The following is a 21,837-nucleotide window of genomic DNA, read 5'->3' as shown; positions in this document are numbered from 1 at the left end:
TGGGCCTGCTTTGCCTCTTCAGGGCCTGGATGACTTGCTGGGACTGATGGAAGTGCGAATTGTGTTCGTCAGCAGAAAATCCTGAGTCGGTAAAAAGAAACCAAAAAAAAAGCACAGACTTGTTCTGCTCATCTGCCAGTTTTTTTTTTTTTTTCTTGCTATTTGCGTCATCAATTCTCGGTTTATGAGGTCGAAAATATGAGCGCGCATCTTACTGGTCCATGTTGCAGCTCCAGATGTGCTCCAGTTGTTGTTTTTCTCTCCTCCTCTCCTCCTCCACAGGTTCGCTCCAGAGCTGCGTCCAGACCCGCAGAACCGAGCGAGTAGCTCTTGTGGTGGGTCGGAAGCAGCACCCCCGCGGAGTGGTCTCCTGCACCGGCGGCGGCGGACGTCCGCTCCTCCTCCTCCTCCCGGTGCGACGAGGAGACGCGGCGGCTCCCCTCCGCTTGATCCTGCGGAACATGCAGCTAGTTCGCTAGCCGGACGGAAGGCAAGTGTCGGCCGGCTCTCCGCGCGCCTTCACGTCCGCTCACGCGGTTCTATGTTTCGAGTCCGCGCGGCACGAAAAGCCAGCATGTTGTTGTTGTTGTTGTTGATGATGATGGACTCCCGAAAGAGTAAACCACGCCCCCTAGACCCCGCCCCCACCCCATTCGCATTTTGATTTCCACAAATCAACGCTGTGGCCTGTAGACGTGTTTCCATCGCGTCGATTGACCCGACTGCTCGTCCGCCATATTGGATGTGTCAGAGCTGCAAGTGAACCAACACTGGTGGTGCTCATGCTCAGTAATGAGGTAGTAGATACAAAATCAAAACTCTGGTAAAAGTAAAAATAATAATAATAATAATAACCCAGACTTTGAAATGTGCTCAAAGGTGTGTTTAAAATTTTTGGATTTTCCAATGTTCATTTTAGAGCCTAATTCAGTAATATGCAAAAAACTTGTATCACAACGTATTTTTTTTTTAAATAGATAATAATACGTCTAGTAAGGCATACTTGACTCATTGAGCCGTTTTCAGCAGTAAAAAGTGAATATTTTGTCTATAATTGTGGTCACTTCATTATTTTTCATGTACAATTAATACCTTTTAAAAAATATATGTCCACTGGCTGTCGACTGATGATGATGATGATGATGATGATGACATCACCTGTGCTGAGGAAGTAGGTAACGACCAATCATGGCTCAGTTTACCAACTAAACCTAGAAAACAGGTGATCCATGATTGGCCGTTACGTACTTCCTCAGCACAGGTGATGTCATCATCATCAGTTGACAGCAAGTAGAAAATTTACTTTTTAAAAGCTATATCAATTGTACATGAAAAATAATGAAGATATCAAATTCATTGTGGACAAAATATTAACTTTTCACTGTTGTAAAAGATTCAATGTGTCAAGTATCCCGCCTACTGCGATTGGCTGGCAACCAGTCCAGGGTGTCCCCCGCCTACTGCCCAGAGCCAGCTGAGAGAGGCTCCAGCACCCCCGCGACGTAGTATTGGCAGTAGGCTTGCAAAAGTGTGTGTTCCATCGGAGGCATCATCGTGCGCACGTTTCAAAATGCATGAGCTTCAAACTTGGCTCGTTGCCTTCCAATACCACTAGATGGCACTAAATTTTACAGTGTCCCTTGAAGTACTGAAATGAAATGGAAATATGTATTTTTTTTACTGGCCATCATATATACTCGGGCTCGGCAATCTTTTAAAAAATTGTGTGCTACTTCCTGCAGTGAAAGTTTTGCCGCTTTCCCAAACTTTTGGATTGACAAATTTGACTTATTTGTTTGCAACATGGTGAATTATGCACACCCATGATCTCGTATTATTAGCTGTGTGTCTGCAAACAACGTTTTGTGGACCAACTCGGCAGCTTCTGCAGGATCCTGCGGCTGTTTGGCCAGCCTTCCTCAAAACTAAATATGAAGCCTGTTGAAATATTGAAATGAGATATTTGACGAAGAATATACACAAGCATGTCATGCGCTACTAAAACAACTAATAGACAAACAGGATCTCTGGCAAAACGGATCCGCTTTCGCTGTAAGTTTGCGCACCTGATGAACAGGTAAAGAGGTGGGTGAGCTAACAATTTGACATGAGCGTGCTAGCTGATAGTAATCATGTCATCATGCTAGCATCCTATGCAACTGCTGTGCCACCAAGTCAATTTCAAGTTTGTGAGCTCATAATGTGTCTACAAAATGATCTGTAAACGTATCATCTATTTTCAAGTCAGGCTAACGTACGACGGCAACGGATTTGTGACGTTATAAAGTGGGAAATTTGCAAGAAAAAAACACTACAAATGTATGAGAAATACACTCACAGGTTTGTGACATAAAGTGGCAAATTTGCAAGTTTCTGGGGTTTTTTTTTCCTTGCAAATCCTCAAGTCTATTTCTCGTAAATTTTACAATCAATCGTGGCTGTTATCCCCTTCAGAAATTTGCGTAGCCTCCGTCAAGCCTCTCCAGCATTTGATTTGCTATTCTCAAATATATTTATACATGACATTCGAGAACCGCCCCTGCCCTAACGGGGTACTTGTCTTAGTGAGCCATTTTCAACAGTAAGTAGATAATATTTTATCTATGTGATAACTTGATTCTTTTTCATGAACATTAATACCTTTTAAAAACTAAATTAGGCCACTTGCTATTGACGGAAGATGACGTCACACGTGCTGTTTTAGTTAACTAAAACTAACGAAGAAACTAAAATTCAAAAAAACATTTTCGTTAACTAAATAAAACAAAAATTGAAACTCCATTTTATGTTGACAAAACTATATTTATGGAAAAAATGCCCTTTGTTTTCGTCTTTGGTAATTAATTTAATGAGCTTTTGGGGAAGATTTTAAATGTGATTCGAAGTCGATTTATTTTAATGAACCGGAATAAGAACGATTGAAAATGCGTCACACACGGAAGTGACGTCATCTCAAAGCAGCAAATAGAAAAGCACCTTCAGATGATGTCGCTCGCATGGCGGCTTTTGAATATTGCACACAAGTAATACTTTTTTTTTTTTTTTCCAAAACTAAAACTAATACTGAAACTAACTAAAACAGAGCATTTATTAAATAACAAAACAAAAATGAACAAAACCACACTGAAAAGGAATTAAAACCAACTTTAAAAAACAAACAAACTCAAAACGAAATAAAAACTAATTCACATGAATTCTGGACCAAATATTAACTTTTTAGTGCTAAAAATGGCTCAATGAGGCAAGCATCCGTATAGGTGACATTATTAGGACCAATAAGTCACTGCCTGTGTCCAAAGTCACAAGGGTGGGTCCTCCGAAGGGCGAATTTGTCGGCTGCATGACGTCACTCCCGGCGCGACGCGACAGCACATGAACGGACTGTCGGTCAATGTGTTACCGATATTGGAAGTCGAGTCGCGCCGGGAGTGACGTCATGCAGCCGACAAATTCGTCCTTCGGAGGAGCCAGCCGTCTGAATTTGGACACAAGCGCTACTAGCGTTTGTTTGTAAGATTCACTTCCGGGTTTTGCATCGCGTCTTCGTCGCGTGACGTCACAGTCTCTGATGACAGCCGGTCGCAGCGAGCCTCGCATCCATCCGCCTCCTTTGCCTGTTGCGGAGTGCGCGCGCGCCTCCAGGCACTCTCGCGTGGCGCGCACATGCTTAGTGAGGTTATTTTTTATTTTTTTGCGCACGGAGCCCTTTAAGACGAGCTTGGCAGTCTACGCGCGGGAGCACTCGCACGAACCGAACCGAACCGGAGCGGAGAGCATCGGGAGCCAACCCCCCCAATGTGGCAGCACCGACGCCGGGTGGGGGCCACCGGGAGCTAGGGGCCACTCGGCTCCGCTCTTGGCGGGCCGCTTGATTAGTCGGTTCGCCGTCATGGTTCTGGGCAAAGTTCGGGCGCTGGCCGTGTGCTTCGACACGCTGAACGAGAGCAACCTGCCGGTGTTCTCCGGCGGCGAGCTGGTGTCCGGCCGCGTGGTGGTGGAGGTGGCCGGCGAGGTGCGCGTCCGCAGCCTGGACGTGACCGCGCGCGGGGTCGCCAAAGTCCGCTGGACCGAGTCGCGCAACGCCGGCGCCAACACGGCGTACACGCAGAACTACACCGAGGAGGTGGAGTACCTGCACCACCGGGACACGCTCATCGGCGAGGAGCGAGGTGAGCCACGGCCATGACACCACCAACAACATCATCATCATCATCATCAGCAAAACAGCTGCTGGCTTGTCACGTGACATCCGCATCCTCACTTCTTTTTTTTTTATTAGCAGCTCCAAAATGTTTTAATGTGCGACACTTGTTTACTAGTTTCGGGACTTTTTTGGACCTCGCAAACATGGCGAAGTGGTGACATCGCTCGGATCGGAGGCAACTCCCCTTTTGTTTGCTCGAAGCGGTTCAAACCTGATCACGCTGGGGCGAGCCGGGGTAGGAGGAGAGAGAAAAAGGGGGGGGGGTTATCGTGCGTCAAAACAACTTTATTTTCAGTTAAGTGGGAATTTAAACTGGAATACGTGCTCAGTTCGGCCGAATGTGGGTCAAACTCTTCCTGCTTGTTTTCGAACATTCTTGACATATTGCCAAACATCATCATCATCATCATCATCATCGTCAGCAGCAGGAGCAGCTTCTTCCTCTCATCAGCATCACACGCGCTCGTACGCATTTCGAAACCTGAATTCAGTTACGCAGGTCGTAATGTTGTTTTTTTCTGCACTTTAGTTCACATATCGATGGACGATGGCGAGAAAGGTCCCCCGGGGTGTTTGCACCCTCCTGTTGACAAAAAAAAGAAGTGCGGTTGAATAACACTGAGCGGTGAAGGCAAACAAATCGAGTGTCGCCTTAATCACATTTGAGCGTTTCAGGTGGTGCTTTGGAGACAAACGCGGAAGGGCGCCGGCCTGGTTTCAATTCGCGATTCGCCCCCCAAAAAAAGGATTGGTGCCTTCCGTAACTGCCGCTCAGTCTTTTAAAACGTTTATATATTTTGTCGGCGTTATCAGCAGACGTCCTTGCGTGACACTTGTGGTGTTGAGTTAAGTTCACTCCTCCTCCTTCCTTGTCGCCACATGGCTGTAGGCGAGGTGGGCGGGGCTCGGGAAGGCCTTCGCTCCAATCACGAGCGAGCTCCGCCGGCCCAAAGGGGGGGCGGGGCCTGGCTCGGTCGGCGAGAGGCTGCTCCGGCTGGTTCAAACTGGTCTGCTGCAGACTGGGCCGCTCCCGCCGAGCCAGCCAGCGAGCCAGCTCACGCGCACGCGCACACCACGGTAGTGAGAGGATGAAGGAGTTTTGGTTGAGATGCGCGTGACACCGCGCACATTTCCTGTTACGTAGTCGCGCGCATGTGCAATGTCGGGGGAAAGCGGACACGCCCAGCGAATGTAAACAAGTTTGAAGCGTTCAAGTGATGAAGTGGTGAAAGTTGTTGTGACGGTTTGGCTTCCTTGTGTATGATTATGGTTTTAAGCAAGTAGTTTGGGTTTAAATTGATGTTTGGAGGTTTATGATTTATGGTCAAAAGTCAAAGTTTGGATTTCAAGACGATGATAAGCATTTAAAACAAAAAGTTCAGGGTTGAAATTTGGGGGACCAAGTCGGTCACCATTATCGTTCTAAATTAGGGTTTCAATTGTGAGTTAGGTTTTGAAATTAGGGTCTCATTTGAGGGATTGGGGTATGATTTCTAACAAATAGTTACTTTCTCCAATTGGTCGCTAGAGTTAAGGTTTTAAATTCATGTTTTCAGCAAAAGTTGAAGGTTTCAACCGGCTATCAAATTAAGGTTCGAAACGAAGGTTAAGGTTTGAAAACGTGTTATTTCACCAAGTTGTGATTTGGTTTGTTTTGTTTGCAGACGAGGACGCGGCGGACGAAGGCGTGACGCTGCTGCACGCCGGCTTGCACGAATTCGCCTTCAGCTTCCACCTGCCGCAGATGTGAGTCAAGCCACGCCCCCTCGGCTAAAATTCCCGATTTTCATCAGCGTCCGTGCGAGTTTGATTCTCAAAGCTGGCGAGAAGGCGCCGAGCCGCGTCGCAAACGCTGGCGCCATGACAGAATTTGTGGCAATGATGTCATCAAATGAGGGAAGGAAGCGGGGGGGGAACGTTTGCAACATAAAGATAAGAGGCACGTCGACGACGTCGAACGTCACTTGTCGCTATCGCGCCCTGCGGAGGTTCGAGGGCCGAGCGCAAAAATGGACTCAGAGAAAGGAGAGGTTGCGAAATGAACCGATTATTGAAGCAGAAATTTGACCTCCTGGGTCAATTTGACCCGTCGTACAAAGTGTCTGATTTGGGGGAAATGAATCTAAATATGAACTAACATTACTCATCACTTCATCATTTGTTTCAGTCATTACAATTAAAAAAAAAAAAAAATGCATTGGGTCAATTTGACCCGTCATACAAAGTGTCTGATTTAGAGAAAATAAATCTAAATATTAACTAACATTACTCATCACGTCATCATTTGTTTCAGTCATTACAATTAAAAAAAAAAAAAAATGCATTGGGTCAATTTGACCCGTCATATAAAGTGTCGGATTTGGGGGAAAATAAATCACTAACATTACTAATTTTTTTGTAAGTTAATTAGTTGTTTATTGAGTCGTAACACTTACTGCTTAAAAAAATGCATTGGGTCAATTTGACCCGTCATACAAAGTATCTGATTTGGGGAAAATAAATCACTAACATTATTAATTTTTTGTAAGTTAATTAGTTGTTTATTGAGTCGTAACACTTACTGCTTAAAAAAATGCATTGGGTCAATTTGACCCGTCATACAAAGTGTCCGACTTGTGGAAAATATCACTAACATTACTAATCATTTCGTAGATAGTTGTTTATTGAGTCATAACACGTGCTACTTAAAAAAAAAATTTTAAAAAATGCATTGGGTCAATTTGACCCGTCATACAAAGTATCTGATTTGGGGAAAATAAATCACTAACATTATTAATTTTTTTGTAAGTTAATTCGTTGTTTATTGAGTCGTAACACTTACTGCTTAAAAAAATGCATTGGGTCAATTTGACCCGTCATACAAAGTGTCCGACTTGTGGAAAATATCACTAACATTACTAATCATTTCGTAGATAGTTGTTTATTGAGTCATAACACGTGCTACTTAAAAAATTTTTTTTAAAAAATGCATTGGGTCAATTTGACCCGTCATACAAAGTATCTGATTTGGGGAAAATAAATCACTAACATTACTAATTTTTTTGTAAATTAATTAGTTGTTTATTGAGTCGTAACACTTACTGCTTAAAAAAAGCATTGGGTCAATTTGACCCGTCATACAAAGTGTCTGATTTAGGGAAAATAAATCTAAATATTAACTAACATTACTCATCACTTCATCATTTGTTTCAGTCATTACAATAAAAAAAAAAAGCATTGGGTCAATTTGACCCGTCATACAAAGTGTCTGATTTAGAGAAAATAAATCTAAATATTAACTAACATTACTCATCACTTCATCATTTCTTTGAGTCATTACACTTTAAAAAAAAATGCATTGGGTCAATTTGACCCGTCATATAAAGTGTCTGATTTGGGGGAAAATAAATCACTAACATTACTAATTTTTTTGTTAAGTTAATTAGTTGTTTATTGAGTCGTAACACTTACTGCTTAAAAAAATGCATTGGGTCAATTTGACCCGTCATACAAAGTGTCCGACTTGTGGAAAATATCACTAACATTACTAATCATTTCATAGATAGTTGTTTATTGAGTCATAACACTTGCTACTTAAAAAATTTTTTTTTAAAATGCATTGGGTCAATTTGACCCGTCATACAAAGTATCTGATTTGGGGAAAATAAATCACTAACATTACTAATTTTTTTGTAAGTTAATTAGTTGTTTATTGAGTCGTAACACTTATTGCTTAAAAAAATGCATTGGGTCAATTTGACCCGTCATATAAAGTGTCTGATTTGGGGGAAAATAAATCACTAACATTACTAATTTTTTTGTAAGTTAATTAGTTGTTTATTGAGTCGTAACACTTACTGCTTAAAAAAATGCATTGGGTCAATTTGACCCGTCATACAAAGTATCTGATTTGGGGAAAATAAATCACTAACATTACTAATTTTTTTGTAAGTTAATTAGTTGTTTATTGAGTCGTAACATTTACTGCTTAAAAAAATGCATTGGGTCAATTTGACCCGTCATACAAAGTATCTGATTTGGGGAAAATAAATCACTAACATTACTAATTTTTTTGTAAGTTAATTAGTTGTTTATTGAGTCGTAACATTTACTGCTTAAAAAAATGCATTGGGTCAATTTGACCCGTCATACAAAACGTCTGACTTGGGGGAAAATAAATCACTAACATTACTAATTATTTCGTAAGTAACTATTGAGTCATAACATGTTCTATTTAAAAAAAAAAAAAAAAAAAAATGCAATGGGTCAATTTGACCCATTCGGTCTTGCAATTGAAAATCTGCCTGTTTAGACAAAAAAATGAGTGCAAATATTCCGTCAGTCCGTTGACGCGCGTGTATGCGTGTGCGCAGGGCGCTGGCGACGTCGTTCGAGGGCAAACACGGCAGCGTGAGGTACTGGGTGAAGGCGGAGCTTCAGCGACCCTGGATGCTTCCCGTCAAGGTCAAGAAGGAGTTCATCGTCTTCGAGCACATCGACATCAACACGCCCCTGCTGCTGGTAGGCCACGCCCCCCTCAACGCGACTCATTCGGACTCGAAGTCCGGCGAGGCCTTCGAAGACGAGATTAAAATTAAGATGACGGGCTTCCATCCTGGATTTTAATTTTAAAAGTAAGCTTTCAAGTCAGAGTAAAAGTTTTAAACAGAGTTTGGCTCCAAAATCCAGATTACAATTTCAAATGATAACCTTCATTTGTATAGCGTCTTTCACAGATAGGATTGGCATAAGGGTTTTAAGAATACATTTTATATAATATATCAATAATAAAACAATTATTATTTAATTAAAATCCAATTATTATATATAATATAAATAATACATTATTATTTATTATATTACTATTATTTTTATTATTATTATAAATAAATGTTAATTAAAATAAATAATGAATAAAATTTGCATTCTAAATAAATTATACAATAATAATTCTTATCATTATAATAATAATTATTATTTATCAATATTTATTTATTATTAATTAAATATGAATGAAATTAATAAAATAAAATATTTTAATATTAAAATTTCAGATTTTAATTAAAATTGAGTTTCAAGCCTGAAATATATAAATATATATATATATATTTTTTAACTAAATAGTGTTCTAAATTAGGGTTTCAACACATGGTTTCAAATTAGGATTACGGATTCAAAATTTCGATTTCAAAGTAGAATTCTAGTTTTTGTATTTGGCTTTTCAGCCTGGGTTGGATTTTTATTTATTTTTTTTTAAACTGGTTTGGGTTGAGGTTTCAAGACGCCATTATGGTCTTATAAACGAGGTTTAGGGTTTCATATTAAGGTTTGAAACGATGCTTTGCACTTTCAAGCAACCCCATTTGGATTTCAAATCAGGGTTTGATTATTGTGTTTGTTGGGGTTTCAAGTTTTGCTGTCAAGTCAAGGTTAGGGCTTGAAATTCGGGTTTCAAGCCTTCATATGATCTCCAATGAGGATTTTCAATGAAAATGATCGTTTAGCCCGGTTTCATGTTTTGAACGAGGTTCGGCGTTTGAAATCCTGTTCCAAGGCTGGCGGTCGGGTTTCAAGGGGACGCATGTTGTTGCGTTTTCAGGCTCCTCAGGCGGGCAGCAAGGAGAAGACTTTGTGCTGCTGGTTCTGCGCGTCGGGTCCCATCTCGCTCAGCGTCAAAGTGGCTCGCAAAGGCTACACGCCGGGTAAGCGCCGCGCTCGCCGCCGAGGACTGCGGCTCCGCCCCCCGCTGACGCCCCCCTCTGGCCCCTCCCCCCCAAAAGGCGACTCCATCCAGATCTTCGCCGAGGTGGAGAACTGCTCCACCCGCGTGGTGGTGCCCAAGGCGGCGCTGTACCAGACGCAGACCTTCTTCGCCAAGGGCAAAGGCAAAGAGATCCAGCAGCTGGTGTCCAACCTGCGGGGGGAGGCCCTGGCGCAGGGCAAGAGCCAGAGCTGGGAGGGCCGGATGCTGAAGATCCCGCCCGTGTCGCCGTCCATCCTCGACTGCCCCATCATCCGTGTGGAGTACGCCCTCGTGGTGAGGCCTTGGCCTTTAGCTTAGCATGCTAGTGACAGTTAGCGTCGCAAACCCTTGAGATGGGCGGAAATTGTCGGCAAATTTACTGGCCAGTGTGGTAAACCGAGCATCAGTTATTAGCTGGTTGAAATGTGCTAACCCGTAAGCAATGTTAGCATAGCACGCTAATGGCACTGCTACGGTCTGCAGTATTTGTGTAGCCAGTAGCGGAGCAACATTCCGCAGGGATGAATTTTTTATATATATATATATATATATATATATATATATATAAACGCCTTACCGTCATTTACAAAAATAAAGATGCCTTACCGATCACTACTTAATGGTAAAAAAAAAAAAAAGCCTTACTATACATGGTCGTTTAAAAAAAACAAACAAAAAAAACCTTACTATACATGGCCGTTTAAAAAAAAAATAAAAATGCCTTATTATACGTGGTCGTTTAAAAAAAAAAAAAAATGCCTTATTATACGTGGTCGTTTAAAAAAAAAAAAAAAAAAGCCTTACTATACATGGTCGTTTAAAAAAAAAAAAAAAAAAAAAGCCTTACTATACATGGTCGTTTAAAAAAAAAAAAAAAAAAAAAAGCCTTACTATACATTGTCGTAAAATGTCACTTTTAATATAAATGTCTTTATTTTTCATTTTTTTGCAGGTGTATGTGGACATTCCTGGCGGTCTCAACTTGTCGCTGTCGTTGCCGCTGGTCATCGGGACCATCCCGCTACACGCCGCCGCCTCTCGCACCTCCAGCATCAGCAGCCGCGGCAGCGCCTCCAGCTGGCCGGGCGTGGCCGAGCACCCCGAGGGTAAGGCGGGCCAACAATCGTCTCCGCCTTTTTGTTTTTTCTTTTTTTTCCCTACCCATGTACAAATGTGTTTTCATTTCCAAACGATGCGACCGTTTTGTTTTTTGTGTTTTAGCTCCGCCCAGCTACAGCGAGCTGGCCATCCCGGAGTCGCAGCGCCGCCACTTCCTGTTCCTGCACGGCGCCCACCAGCGCCAGCAGGAACAGGAACACGCCAGCGCGGCGCTGCTCACGTACATCACCGAGTTCCGATACCTGCCGCCGCCGCTCTACGCCGAGGTGAGCGCCGACGCACTTCCTGCTTCTGCCGCCTCGCGCTTGATTGGTCCACGATTTGCCGAGCGTCTTCCTGGTTCCAAATGTGTAACCTGGCCCCGCCCACCCCCTTCAGGTGGACCCGTATCCCGACGTGGCGGAGCCTGGCCGTCCGGACGCGTGTCCGTCACGCTGAAGCCACAACACCGCCTGACATCTAACCCCGCCCCCTCAGCCAGGATCACATGACCGCTGAATTGCGGATTGATGGACGGAGATTTCCTGGGACGGGACGAGACTCCGCCCACTTGCCGTCTTCCTCCAAGCTCGCGTGTCCTTCCTCACACACACAAGACTGATGCGGACGTCACCCGATGCACTTCAACTTCAAATGTTTGAAAACGTGAATGTGTGCGCGTGCGTGTAGCACAAACGACCAACTTCAAAGAACCACAAGTCGCCTGTTTTGACGTTTTTGCTCAGAGCTAAATCCGATTTATTATTCATAATAATGCAAATACTTTTTTTACGAGCGCGTTCCGTGTCCAAAGAGCGCCAAATTATTTAAAAAAAAAAAAAAAAAGTTTACAGGAGAATTTGTTTTGTGAAACGTCCTTCAAAGTTTGGGAGATGACTAAAAGTGCAATATCTTTTCATATTTTTATATTTGTCCTTTTGAGCACAACTTTTTTGATGTCTGTTGCTCATTCCATCTTTGTGCTTTATTACTATCATTATTATTATTATTTTGTGATGATCTACTTGGTGTCATGATCGACTTTTGATAAAAATAAATGTTTATTTTATAAAAAAATAAAATAAAAAATCCTGCATAATGATTATGTAACTTGACAAGCCCAAAGTGGCTAATTAGCATTTCACGAACACTCACTCACTGAAAAAAAAAACGCCTTACTATACATGGTCGTTTTTTTGGGGTTTTTTGTTTTGTTTTTTTAAATAAAATAAAAAATGCCTTACTATACATGGTCGTTCTTTTTTTTGTTTTTTGTTTTTTTATAAAATAAAAAATGCCTTACTATACATGGTCGTTTTTTTAATCGAATAAAAAACGCCTTACTATACATGGTCGTTTTTTTGGGGTTTTTTGTTTTGTTTTTTTATAAAATAAAAAATGCCTTACTATACATGGTCGTTTTTTTAATCGAATAAAAAACGCCTTACTATACATGGTCGTTTTTTTTTGTTTTTTTTTTAATAAAATAAAAAACGCCTTACCATACATGGTCGTTTTTTTTTGTTTTTTTTTTAATAAAATAAAAAACGCCTTACCATACATGGTCGTTTTTTTTTGTTTGTTTTTTTAATAAAATAAAAAACGCCTTACTATACATGGTTGTTTTTTTTTTTTTTTTTTTTTTTTTAAATAAAATAAAAAATGCCTTACTATACATGGTCGTTCTTTTTTTTGTTTTTTGTTTTTTTATAAAATAAAAAATGCCTTACTATACATGGTCGTTTTTTTAATCGAATAAAAAACGCCTTACTATACATGGTCGTTTTTTTTTGTTTGTTTTTTAATAAAATAAAAAACGGCTTACTATACATGGTCGGTTTTTTAATCGAATAAAAAACGCCTTACTATACATGGTCGTTTTTTTTTGTTTGTTTTTTAATAAAATAAAAAACGGCTTACTATACATGGTCGGTTTTTTTTTAACAAAATAAAACACGCCTTACTATACATGGTCGTTTTTTTAATCAAATAAAAAACGCCTTACTATACATGGTCGTTTTTTGTTTTTGTTTTTTTTTAACAAAATAAAAAATGCCTTACTATACATGGTCGTTTTTTTAACAAAATAAAATACGCCTTACTATACATGGTCGTTTTTTTAACAAAATAAAAAATGCCTTACTATACATGGTCGTTTTTTTAACGAATAAAAAACGCCTTACTATACATGGTCGTTTTTTTAACGAATAAAAAACGCCTTACTATACATGGTCGTTTTTTTAACGAATAAAAAACGCCTTACTATACATGGTCGTTTTTTTAACGAATAAAAAACGCCTTACTATACATGGTCGTTTTTTTAACGAATAAAAAACGCCTTACTATACATGGTCGTTTTTTTAACGAATAAAAAACGCCTTACTATACATGGTCATTTTTTTAACAAAATAAAAAATGCCTTACTATACATGGTCGTTTTTTTTTGTTTTTTTTTTAATAAAATAAAAAACGCCTTACCATACATGGTCGTTTTTTTTTTTTTTTTTTTTAATAAAATAAAAAACGCCTTACTATACATGGTCGGTTTTTTTTTTACAAAATAAAACACGCCTTACTATACATGGTCGTTTTTTTAATCAAATAAAAAACGCCTTACTATACATGGTCGTTTTTGTTTTTTTTGTTTTTTTTAAATAAAATAAAAAATGCCTTACTATACATGGTCGTTTTTTTTTTTGTTTTTTTTTTTAACAAAATAAAAAATGCCTTACTATACATGGTCGTTTTTTTAACAAAATAAAACACGCCTTACTATACATGGTCGTTTTTTTAACAAAATAAAAAACGCCTTACTATACATGGTCGTTTTTTTAACGAATAAAAAACGCCTTACTACACATGGTCATTTTTTTAACAAAATAAAAAATGCCTTACTATACATGGTCGTTTTTTTAACGAATAAAAAACGCCTTACTATACATGGTCATTTTTTTAACAAAATAAAAAATGCCTTACTATACATGGTCGTTTTTTTTACAAAATAAAAAACGCCTTTCCATACATGGTCGTTTTTTTTTTGTTTGTTTTTTAACAAAATAAAAAATGCCATTCTATACATGGTCATTTTTTTAACAAAATAAAAAACGCCTTACTATACATGGTCGGTTTTTTTAACGAATAAAAAACGCCTTACTATACATGGTCGTTTTTTTAACGAATAAAAAACGCCTTACTATACATGGTCGTTTTTTTTACAAAATAAAAAACGCCTTACTATACATGGTCGTTTTTTTAACGAATAAAAAACGCCTTACTATACATGGTCATTTTTTTAACAAAATAAAAAATGCCTTACTATACATGGTCGTTTTTTTTACAAAATAAAAAACGCCTTACTATACATGGTCGTTTTTTTTTGTTTTTTTTTTAATAAAATAAAAAACGCCTTACCATACATGGTCGTTTTTTTTTGTTTGTTTTTTAATAAAATAAAAAACGCCTTACCATACATGGCCGTTTTTTTTTTTTTTTTTTTTAACAAAATAAAAAACGCCTTACTATACATGGTCGTTTTTTTAACGAATAAAAAACGCCTTACTATACATGGTCATTTTTTTAACAAAATAAAAAATGCCTTACTATACATGGTCGTTTTTTTAACGAATAAAAAACGCCTTACTATACATGGTCATTTTTTTAACAAAATAAAAAATGCCTTACTATACATGGTCGTTTTTTTTACAAAATAAAAAACGCCTTACTATACATGGTCGTTTTTTTTTGTTTTTTTTTTAATAAAATAAAAAACGCCTTACCATACATGGTCGTTTTTTTTTTTTTTTTAATAAAATAAAAAACGCCTTACTATACATGGTCGGGTTTTTTTTAACAAAATAAAACACGCCTTACTATACATGGTCGTTTTTTTAATCAAATAAAAAACGCCTTACTATACATGGTCGTTTTTTTTACAAAATAAAAAACGCCTTACTATACATGGTCGTTTTTTTTTGGTTTTTTTTTAATAAAATAAAAAACGCCTTACCATACATGGTCGTTTTTTTTTGTTTTTTTTTTAATAAAATAAAAAACGCCTTACCATACATGGTCGTTTTTTTTTGTTTGTTTTTTTAATAAAATAAAAAACGCCTTACTATACATGGTCGTTTTTTTTTTTTTTTTTTTTTTTTTTTAAATAAAATAAAAAATGCCTTACTATACATGGTCGTTCTTTTTTTTGTTTTTTGTTTTTTTATAAAATAAAAAATGCCTTACTATACATGGTCGTTTTTTTAATCGAATAAAAAACGCCTTACTATACATGGTCGTTTTTTTTTGTTTGTTTTTTAATCAAATAAAAAATGCCTTACTATACATGGTCGTTTTTTTAATCGAATAAAAAACGCCTTACTATACATGGTCGTTTTTTTTGGTTTGTTTTTTAATAAAATAAAAAACGCCTTACTATACATGGTCGTTTTTTTAACAAAATAAAAAACGCCTTACTATACATGGTCGTTTTTTTAATCGAATAAAAAACGCCTTACTATACATGGTCGTTTTTTTTTGTTTGTTTTTTAATAAAATAAAAAACGGCTTACTATACATGGTCGGTTTTTTAATCGAATAAAAAACGCCTTACTATACATGGTCGTTTTTTTTTGTTTGTTTTTTAATAAAATAAAAAACGGCTTACTATACATGGTCGGTTTTTTTTTAACAAAATAAAACACGCCTTACTATACATGGTCGTTTTTTTAATCAAATAAAAAACGCCTTACTATACATGGTCGTTTTTGTTTTTTTTGTTTTTTTTAAATAAAATAAAAAACGCCTTACTATACATGGTCGTTTTTTGTTTTTGTTTTTTTTTAACAAAATAAAAAATGCCTTACTATACATGGTCGTTTTTTTAACAAAATAAAATACGCCTTACTATACATGGTCGTTTTTTTAACAAAATAAAAAATGCCTTACTATACATGGTCGTTTTTTTAACGAATAAAAAACGCCTTACTATACATGGTCGTTTTTTTAACGAATAAAAAACGCCTTACTATACATGGTCGTTTTTTTAACGAATAAAAAACGCCTTACTATACATGGTCGTTTTTTTAACGAATAAAAAACGCCTTACTATACATGGTCGTTTTTTTAACGAATAAAAAACGCCTTACTATACATGGTCGTTTTTTTAACGAATAAAAAACGCCTTACTATACATGGTCATTTTTTTAACAAAATAAAAAATGCCTTACTATACATGGTCGTTTTTTTTTGTTTTTTTTTTTAATAAAATAAAAAACGCCTTACCATACATGGTCGTTTTTTTTTTTTTTTTTTTTAATAAAATAAAAAACGCCTTACTATACATGGTCGGTTTTTTTTTTACAAAATAAAACACGCCTTACTATACATGGTCGTTTTTTTAATCAAATAAAAAACGCCTTACTATACATGGTCGTTTTTGTTTTTTTTGTTTTTTTTAAATAAAATAAAAAATGCCTTACTATACATGGTCGTTTTTTTTTTTGTTTTTTTTTTTAACAAAATAAAAAATGCCTTACTATACATGGTCGTTTTTTTAACAAAATAAAACACGCCTTACTATACATGGTCGTTTTTTTAACAAAATAAAAAACGCCTTACTATACATGGTCGTTTTTTTAACGAATAAAAAACGCCTTACTACACATGGTCATTTTTTTAACAAAATAAAAAATGCCTTACTATACATGGTCGTTTTTTTAACGAATAAAAAACGCCTTACTATACATGGTCATTTTTTTAACAAAATAAAAAATGCCTTACTATACATGGTCGTTTTTTTTACAAAATAAAAAACGCCTTTCCATACATGGTCGTTTTTTTTTTGTTTGTTTTTTAACAAAATAAAAAATGCCATTCTATACATGGTCATTTTTTTAACAAAATAAAAAACGCCTTACTATACATGGTCGGTTTTTTTAACGAATAAAAAACGCCTTACTATACATGGTCGTTTTTTTAACGAATAAAAAACGCCTTACTATACATGGTCGTTTTTTTTACAAAATAAAAAACGCCTTACTATACATGGTCGTTTTTTTAACGAATAAAAAACGCCTTACTATACATGGTCATTTTTTTAACAAAATAAAAAATGCCTTACTATACATGGTCGTTTTTTTTACAAAATAAAAAACGCCTTACCATACATGGTCGTTTTTTTTTGTTTGTTTTTTAATAAAATAAAAAACGCCTTACCATACATGGCCGTTTTTTTTTGTTTTTTTTTTAACAAAATAAAAAACGCCTTACTATACATGGTCGTTTTTTTAACGAATAAAAAACGCCTTACTATACATGGTCATTTTTTTAACAAAATAAAAAATGCCTTACTATACATGGTCGTTTTTTTAACGAATAAAAAACGCCTTACTATACATGGTCATTTTTTTAACAAAATAAAAAATGCCTTACTATACATGGTCGTTTTTTTTACAAAATAAAAAACGCCTTACTATACATGGTCGTTTTTTTTTGTTTTTTTTTTAATAAAATAAAAAACGCCTTACCATACATGGTCGTTTTTTTTTTTTTTTTAATAAAATAAAAAACGCCTTACTATACATGGTCGGGTTTTTTTTAACAAAATAAAACACGCCTTACTATACATGGTCGTTTTTTTTACAAAATAAAAAACGCCTTACTATACATGGTCGTTTTTTTTTGGGTTTTTTTTAATAAAATAAAAAACGCCTTACCATACATGGTCGTTTTTTTTTGTTTTTTTTTAATAAAATAAAAAACGCCTTACCATACATGGTCGTTTTTTTTTGTTTGTTTTTTTAATAAAATAAAAAACGCCTTACTATACATGGTCGTTTTTTTTTTTTTTTTTTTTTTTTTTTAAATAAAATAAAAAATGCCTTACTATACATGGTCGTTCTTTTTTTTGTTTTTTGTTTTTTTATAAAATAAAAAATGCCTTACTATACATGGTCGTTTTTTTAATCGAATAAAAAACGCCTTACTATACATGGTCGTTTTTTTTTGTTTGTTTTTTAATCAAATAAAAAATGCCTTACTATACATGGTCGTTTTTTTAATCGAATAAAAAACGCCTTACTATACATGGTCGTTTTTTTTGGTTTGTTTTTTAATAAAATAAAAAACGGCTTACTATACATGGTCGTTTTTTTTTTAACAAAATAAAACACGCCTTACTATACATGGTCGTTTTTTTAATCAAATAAAAAACGCCTTACTATACATGGTCGTTTTTGTTTTTTTTGTTTTTTTTAAATAAAATAAAAAATGCCTTACTATACATGGTCGTTTTTTTTTTTTTTTTTTTTTTAACAAAATAAAAAATGCCTTACTATACATGGTCGTTTTTTTAACAAAATAAAATACGCCTTACTATACATGGTCGTTTTTTTAACAAAATAAAAAATGCCTTACTATACATGGTCGTTTTTTTTACAAAATAAAAAACGCCTTACTATACATGGTCGTTTTTTTAACAAAATAAAAAACGCCTTACTATACATGGTCGTTTTTTTAACGAATAAAAAACGCCTTACTATACATGGTCGTTTTTTTAACGAATAAAAAACGCCTTACTATACATGGTCGTTTTTTTAACGAATAAAAAACGCCTTACTATACATGGTCGTTTTTTTAACGAATAAAAAACGCCTTACTATACATGGTCGTTTTTTTAACGAATAAAAAACGCCTTACTATACATGGTCGTTTTTTTGGGGTTTTTTGTTTTGTTTTTTTAAATAAAATAAAAAATGCCTTACTATACATGGTCGTTCTTTTTTTTGTTTTTTGTTTTTTTATAAAATAAAAAATGCCTTACTATACATGGTCGTTTTTTTAATCGAATAAAAAACGCCTTACTATACATGGTCGTTTTTTTGGGGTTTTTTGTTTTGTTTTTTTATAAAATAAAAAATGCCTTACTATACATGGTCGTTTTTTTAATCGAATAAAAAACGCCTTACTATACATGGTCGTTTTTTTTTGTTTTTTTTTTAATAAAATAAAAAACGCCTTACCATACATGGTCGTTTTTTTTTGTTTTTTTTTTAATAAAATAAAAAACGCCTTACCATACATGGTCGTTTTTTTTTGTTTGTTTTTTTAATAAAATAAAAAACGCCTTACTATACATGGTTGTTTTTTTTGGTTTTTTTTTTTTTTTTAAATAAAATAAAAAATGCCTTACTATACATGGTCGTTCTTTTTTTTGTTTTTTGTTTTTTTATAAAATAAAAAATGCCTTACTATACATGGTCGTTTTTTTAATCGAATAAAAAACGCCTTACTATACATGGTCGTTTTTTTTTGTTTGTTTTTTAATAAAATAAAAAACGGCTTACTATACATGGTCGGTTTTTTAATCGAATAAAAAACGCCTTACTATACATGGTCGTTTTTTTTTGTTTGTTTTTTAATAAAATAAAAAACGGCTTACTATACATGGTCGGTTTTTTTTTAACAAAATAAAACACGCCTTACTATACATGGTCGTTTTTTTAATCAAATAAAAAACGCCTTACTATACATGGTCGTTTTTGTTTTTTTTGTTTTTTTTAAATAAAATAAAAAACGCCTTACTATACATGGTCGTTTTTTGTTTTTGTTTTTTTTTAACAAAATAAAAAATGCCTTACTATACATGGTCGTTTTTTTAACAAAATAAAATACGCCTTACTATACATGGTCGTTTTTTTAACAAAATAAAAAATGCCTTACTATACATGGTCGTTTTTTTAACGAATAAAAAACGCCTTACTATACATGGTCGTTTTTTTAACGAATAAAAAACGCCTTACTATACATGGTCGTTTTTTTAACGAATAAAAAACGCCTTACTATACATGGTCGTTTTTTTAACGAATAAAAAACGCCTTACTATACATGGTCGTTTTTTTAACGAATAAAAAACGCCTTACTATACATGGTCGTTTTTTTAACGAATAAAAAACGCCTTACTATACATGGTCATTTTTTTAACAAAATAAAAAATGCCTTACTATACATGGTCGTTTTTTTTTGTTTTTTTTTTAATAAAATAAAAAACGCCTTACCATACATGGTCGTTTTTTTTTTTTTTTTTTTTAATAAAATAAAAAACGCCTTACTATACATGGTCGGTTTTTTTTTTACAAAATAAAACACGCCTTACTATACATGGTCGTTTTTTTAATCAAATAAAAAACGCCTTACTATACATGGTCGTTTTTGTTTTTTTTGTTTTTTTTAAATAAAATAAAAAATGCCTTACTATACATGGTCGTTTTTTTTTTTGTTTTTTTTTTAACAAAATAAAAAATGCCTTACTATACATGGTCGTTTTTTTAACAAAATAAAACACGCCTTACTATACATGGTCGTTTTTTTAACAAAATAAAAAACGCCTTACTATACATGGTCGTTTTTTTAACGAATAAAAAACGCCTTACTACACATGGTCATTTTTTTAACAAAATAAAAAATGCCTTACTATACATGGTCGTTTTTTTAACGAATAAAAAACGCCTTACTATACATGGTCATTTTTTTAACAAAATAAAAAATGCCTTACTATACATGGTCGTTTTTTTTACAAAATAAAAAACGCCTTTCCATACATGGTCGTTTTTTTTTTGTTTGTTTTTTAACAAAATAAAAAATGCCATTCTATACATGGTCATTTTTTTAACAAAATAAAAAACGCCTTACTATACATGGTCGGTTTTTTTAACGAATAAAAAACGCCTTACTATACATGGTCGTTTTTTTAACGAATAAAAAACGCCTTACTATACATGGTCGTTTTTTTTACAAAATAAAAAACGCCTTACTATACATGGTCGTTTTTTTAACGAATAAAAAACGCCTTACTATACATGGTCATTTTTTTAACAAAATAAAAAATGCCTTACTATACATGGTCGTTTTTTTTACAAAATAAAAAACGCCTTACTATACATGGTCGTTTTTTTTTGTTTTTTTTTTAATAAAATAAAAAACGCCTTACCATACATGGTCGTTTTTTTTTGTTTGTTTTTTAATAAAATAAAAAACGCCTTACCATACATGGCCGTTTTTTTTTGTTTTTTTTTTAACAAAATAAAAAACGCCTTACTATACATGGTCGTTTTTTTAACGAATAAAAAACGCCTTACTATACATGGTCATTTTTTTAACAAAATAAAAAATGCCTTACTATACATGGTCGTTTTTTTAACGAATAAAAAACGCCTTACTATACATGGTCATTTTTTTAACAAAATAAAAAATGCCTTACTATACATGGTCGTTTTTTTTACAAAATAAAAAACGCCTTACTATACATGGTCGTTTTTTTTTGTTTTTTTTTTAATAAAATAAAAAACGCCTTACCATACATGGTCGTTTTTTTTTTTTTTTTAATAAAATAAAAAACGCCTTACTATACATGGTCGGGTTTTTTTTAACAAAATAAAACACGCCTTACTATACATGGTCGTTTTTTTAATCAAATAAAAAACGCCTTACTATACATGGTCGTTTTTTTTACAAAATAAAAAACGCCTTACTATACATGGTCGTTTTTTTTTGTTTTTTTTTTAATAAAATAAAAAACGCCTTACCATACATGGTCGTTTTTTTTTGTTTTTTTTTTAATAAAATAAAAAACGCCTTACCATACATGGTCGTTTTTTTTTGTTTGTTTTTTTAATAAAATAAAAAACGCCTTACTATACATGGTCGTTTTTTTTTTTTTTTTTTTTTTTTTTTTAAATAAAATAAAAAATGCCTTACTATACATGGTCGTTCTTTTTTTTGTTTTTTGTTTTTTTATAAAATAAAAAATGCCTTACTATACATG

The 21,837-nt window shown here is 34.7% G+C and overlaps 1 protein-coding gene across 6 annotated transcripts; it reads left to right on the top strand.

Moving 5' to 3' along the window:
- Window positions 1–60: 60 nt before the first annotated feature.
- LOC144001892 (arrestin domain-containing protein 3-like) lies at window positions 61–12,267 on the top strand. Of its 6 annotated transcripts, none has more exons than XM_077496516.1 (8): window positions 61–490; window positions 5,869–5,950; window positions 8,557–8,704; window positions 9,783–9,885; window positions 9,964–10,220; window positions 10,879–11,032; window positions 11,148–11,311; window positions 11,424–12,267. In XM_077496516.1, coding segments are annotated over exons 2-8 (888 nt in total). In that variant the 5' UTR covers window positions 61–490; window positions 5,869–5,948; the 3' UTR covers window positions 11,484–12,267. The 6 variants fall into 6 exon arrangements, with proteins under 6 accessions (XP_077352642.1, XP_077352640.1, XP_077352643.1 ...); XM_077496514.1 differs by lacking the exon at window positions 61–490 and adding an exon at window positions 3,471–4,169; XM_077496517.1 differs by lacking the exon at window positions 61–490 and adding an exon at window positions 4,521–5,447.
- The last annotated feature ends 9,570 nt before the right edge of the window (window positions 12,268–21,837 follow it).

Source organism: Festucalex cinctus, chromosome 15, assembly GCF_051991245.1.
Source record: "Festucalex cinctus isolate MCC-2025b chromosome 15, RoL_Fcin_1.0, whole genome shotgun sequence".
NCBI classification, from domain to species: domain Eukaryota; kingdom Metazoa; phylum Chordata; class Actinopteri; order Syngnathiformes; family Syngnathidae; genus Festucalex; species Festucalex cinctus.
This window is presented reverse-complemented; position numbering and strand designations above follow the sequence as displayed.

Excerpts from the sequence above, each read along its gene's own strand:
- LOC144001892 (XM_077496514.1), top strand. The coding sequence starts at position 3,569 with ATGACAGCCGGTCGCAGCGAGCCTCGCATCCATCCGCCTCCTTTGCCT. Across the intron at positions 9,886-9,963 it reads TCGCAAAGGCTACACGCCGG|GCGACTCCATCCAGATCTTC; the intron begins GTAAGCGCCGCG and ends CCCCCCCAAAAG. Across the intron at positions 10,221-10,878 it reads GTGTGGAGTACGCCCTCGTG|GTGTATGTGGACATTCCTGG; the intron begins GTGAGGCCTTGG and ends ATTTTTTTGCAG.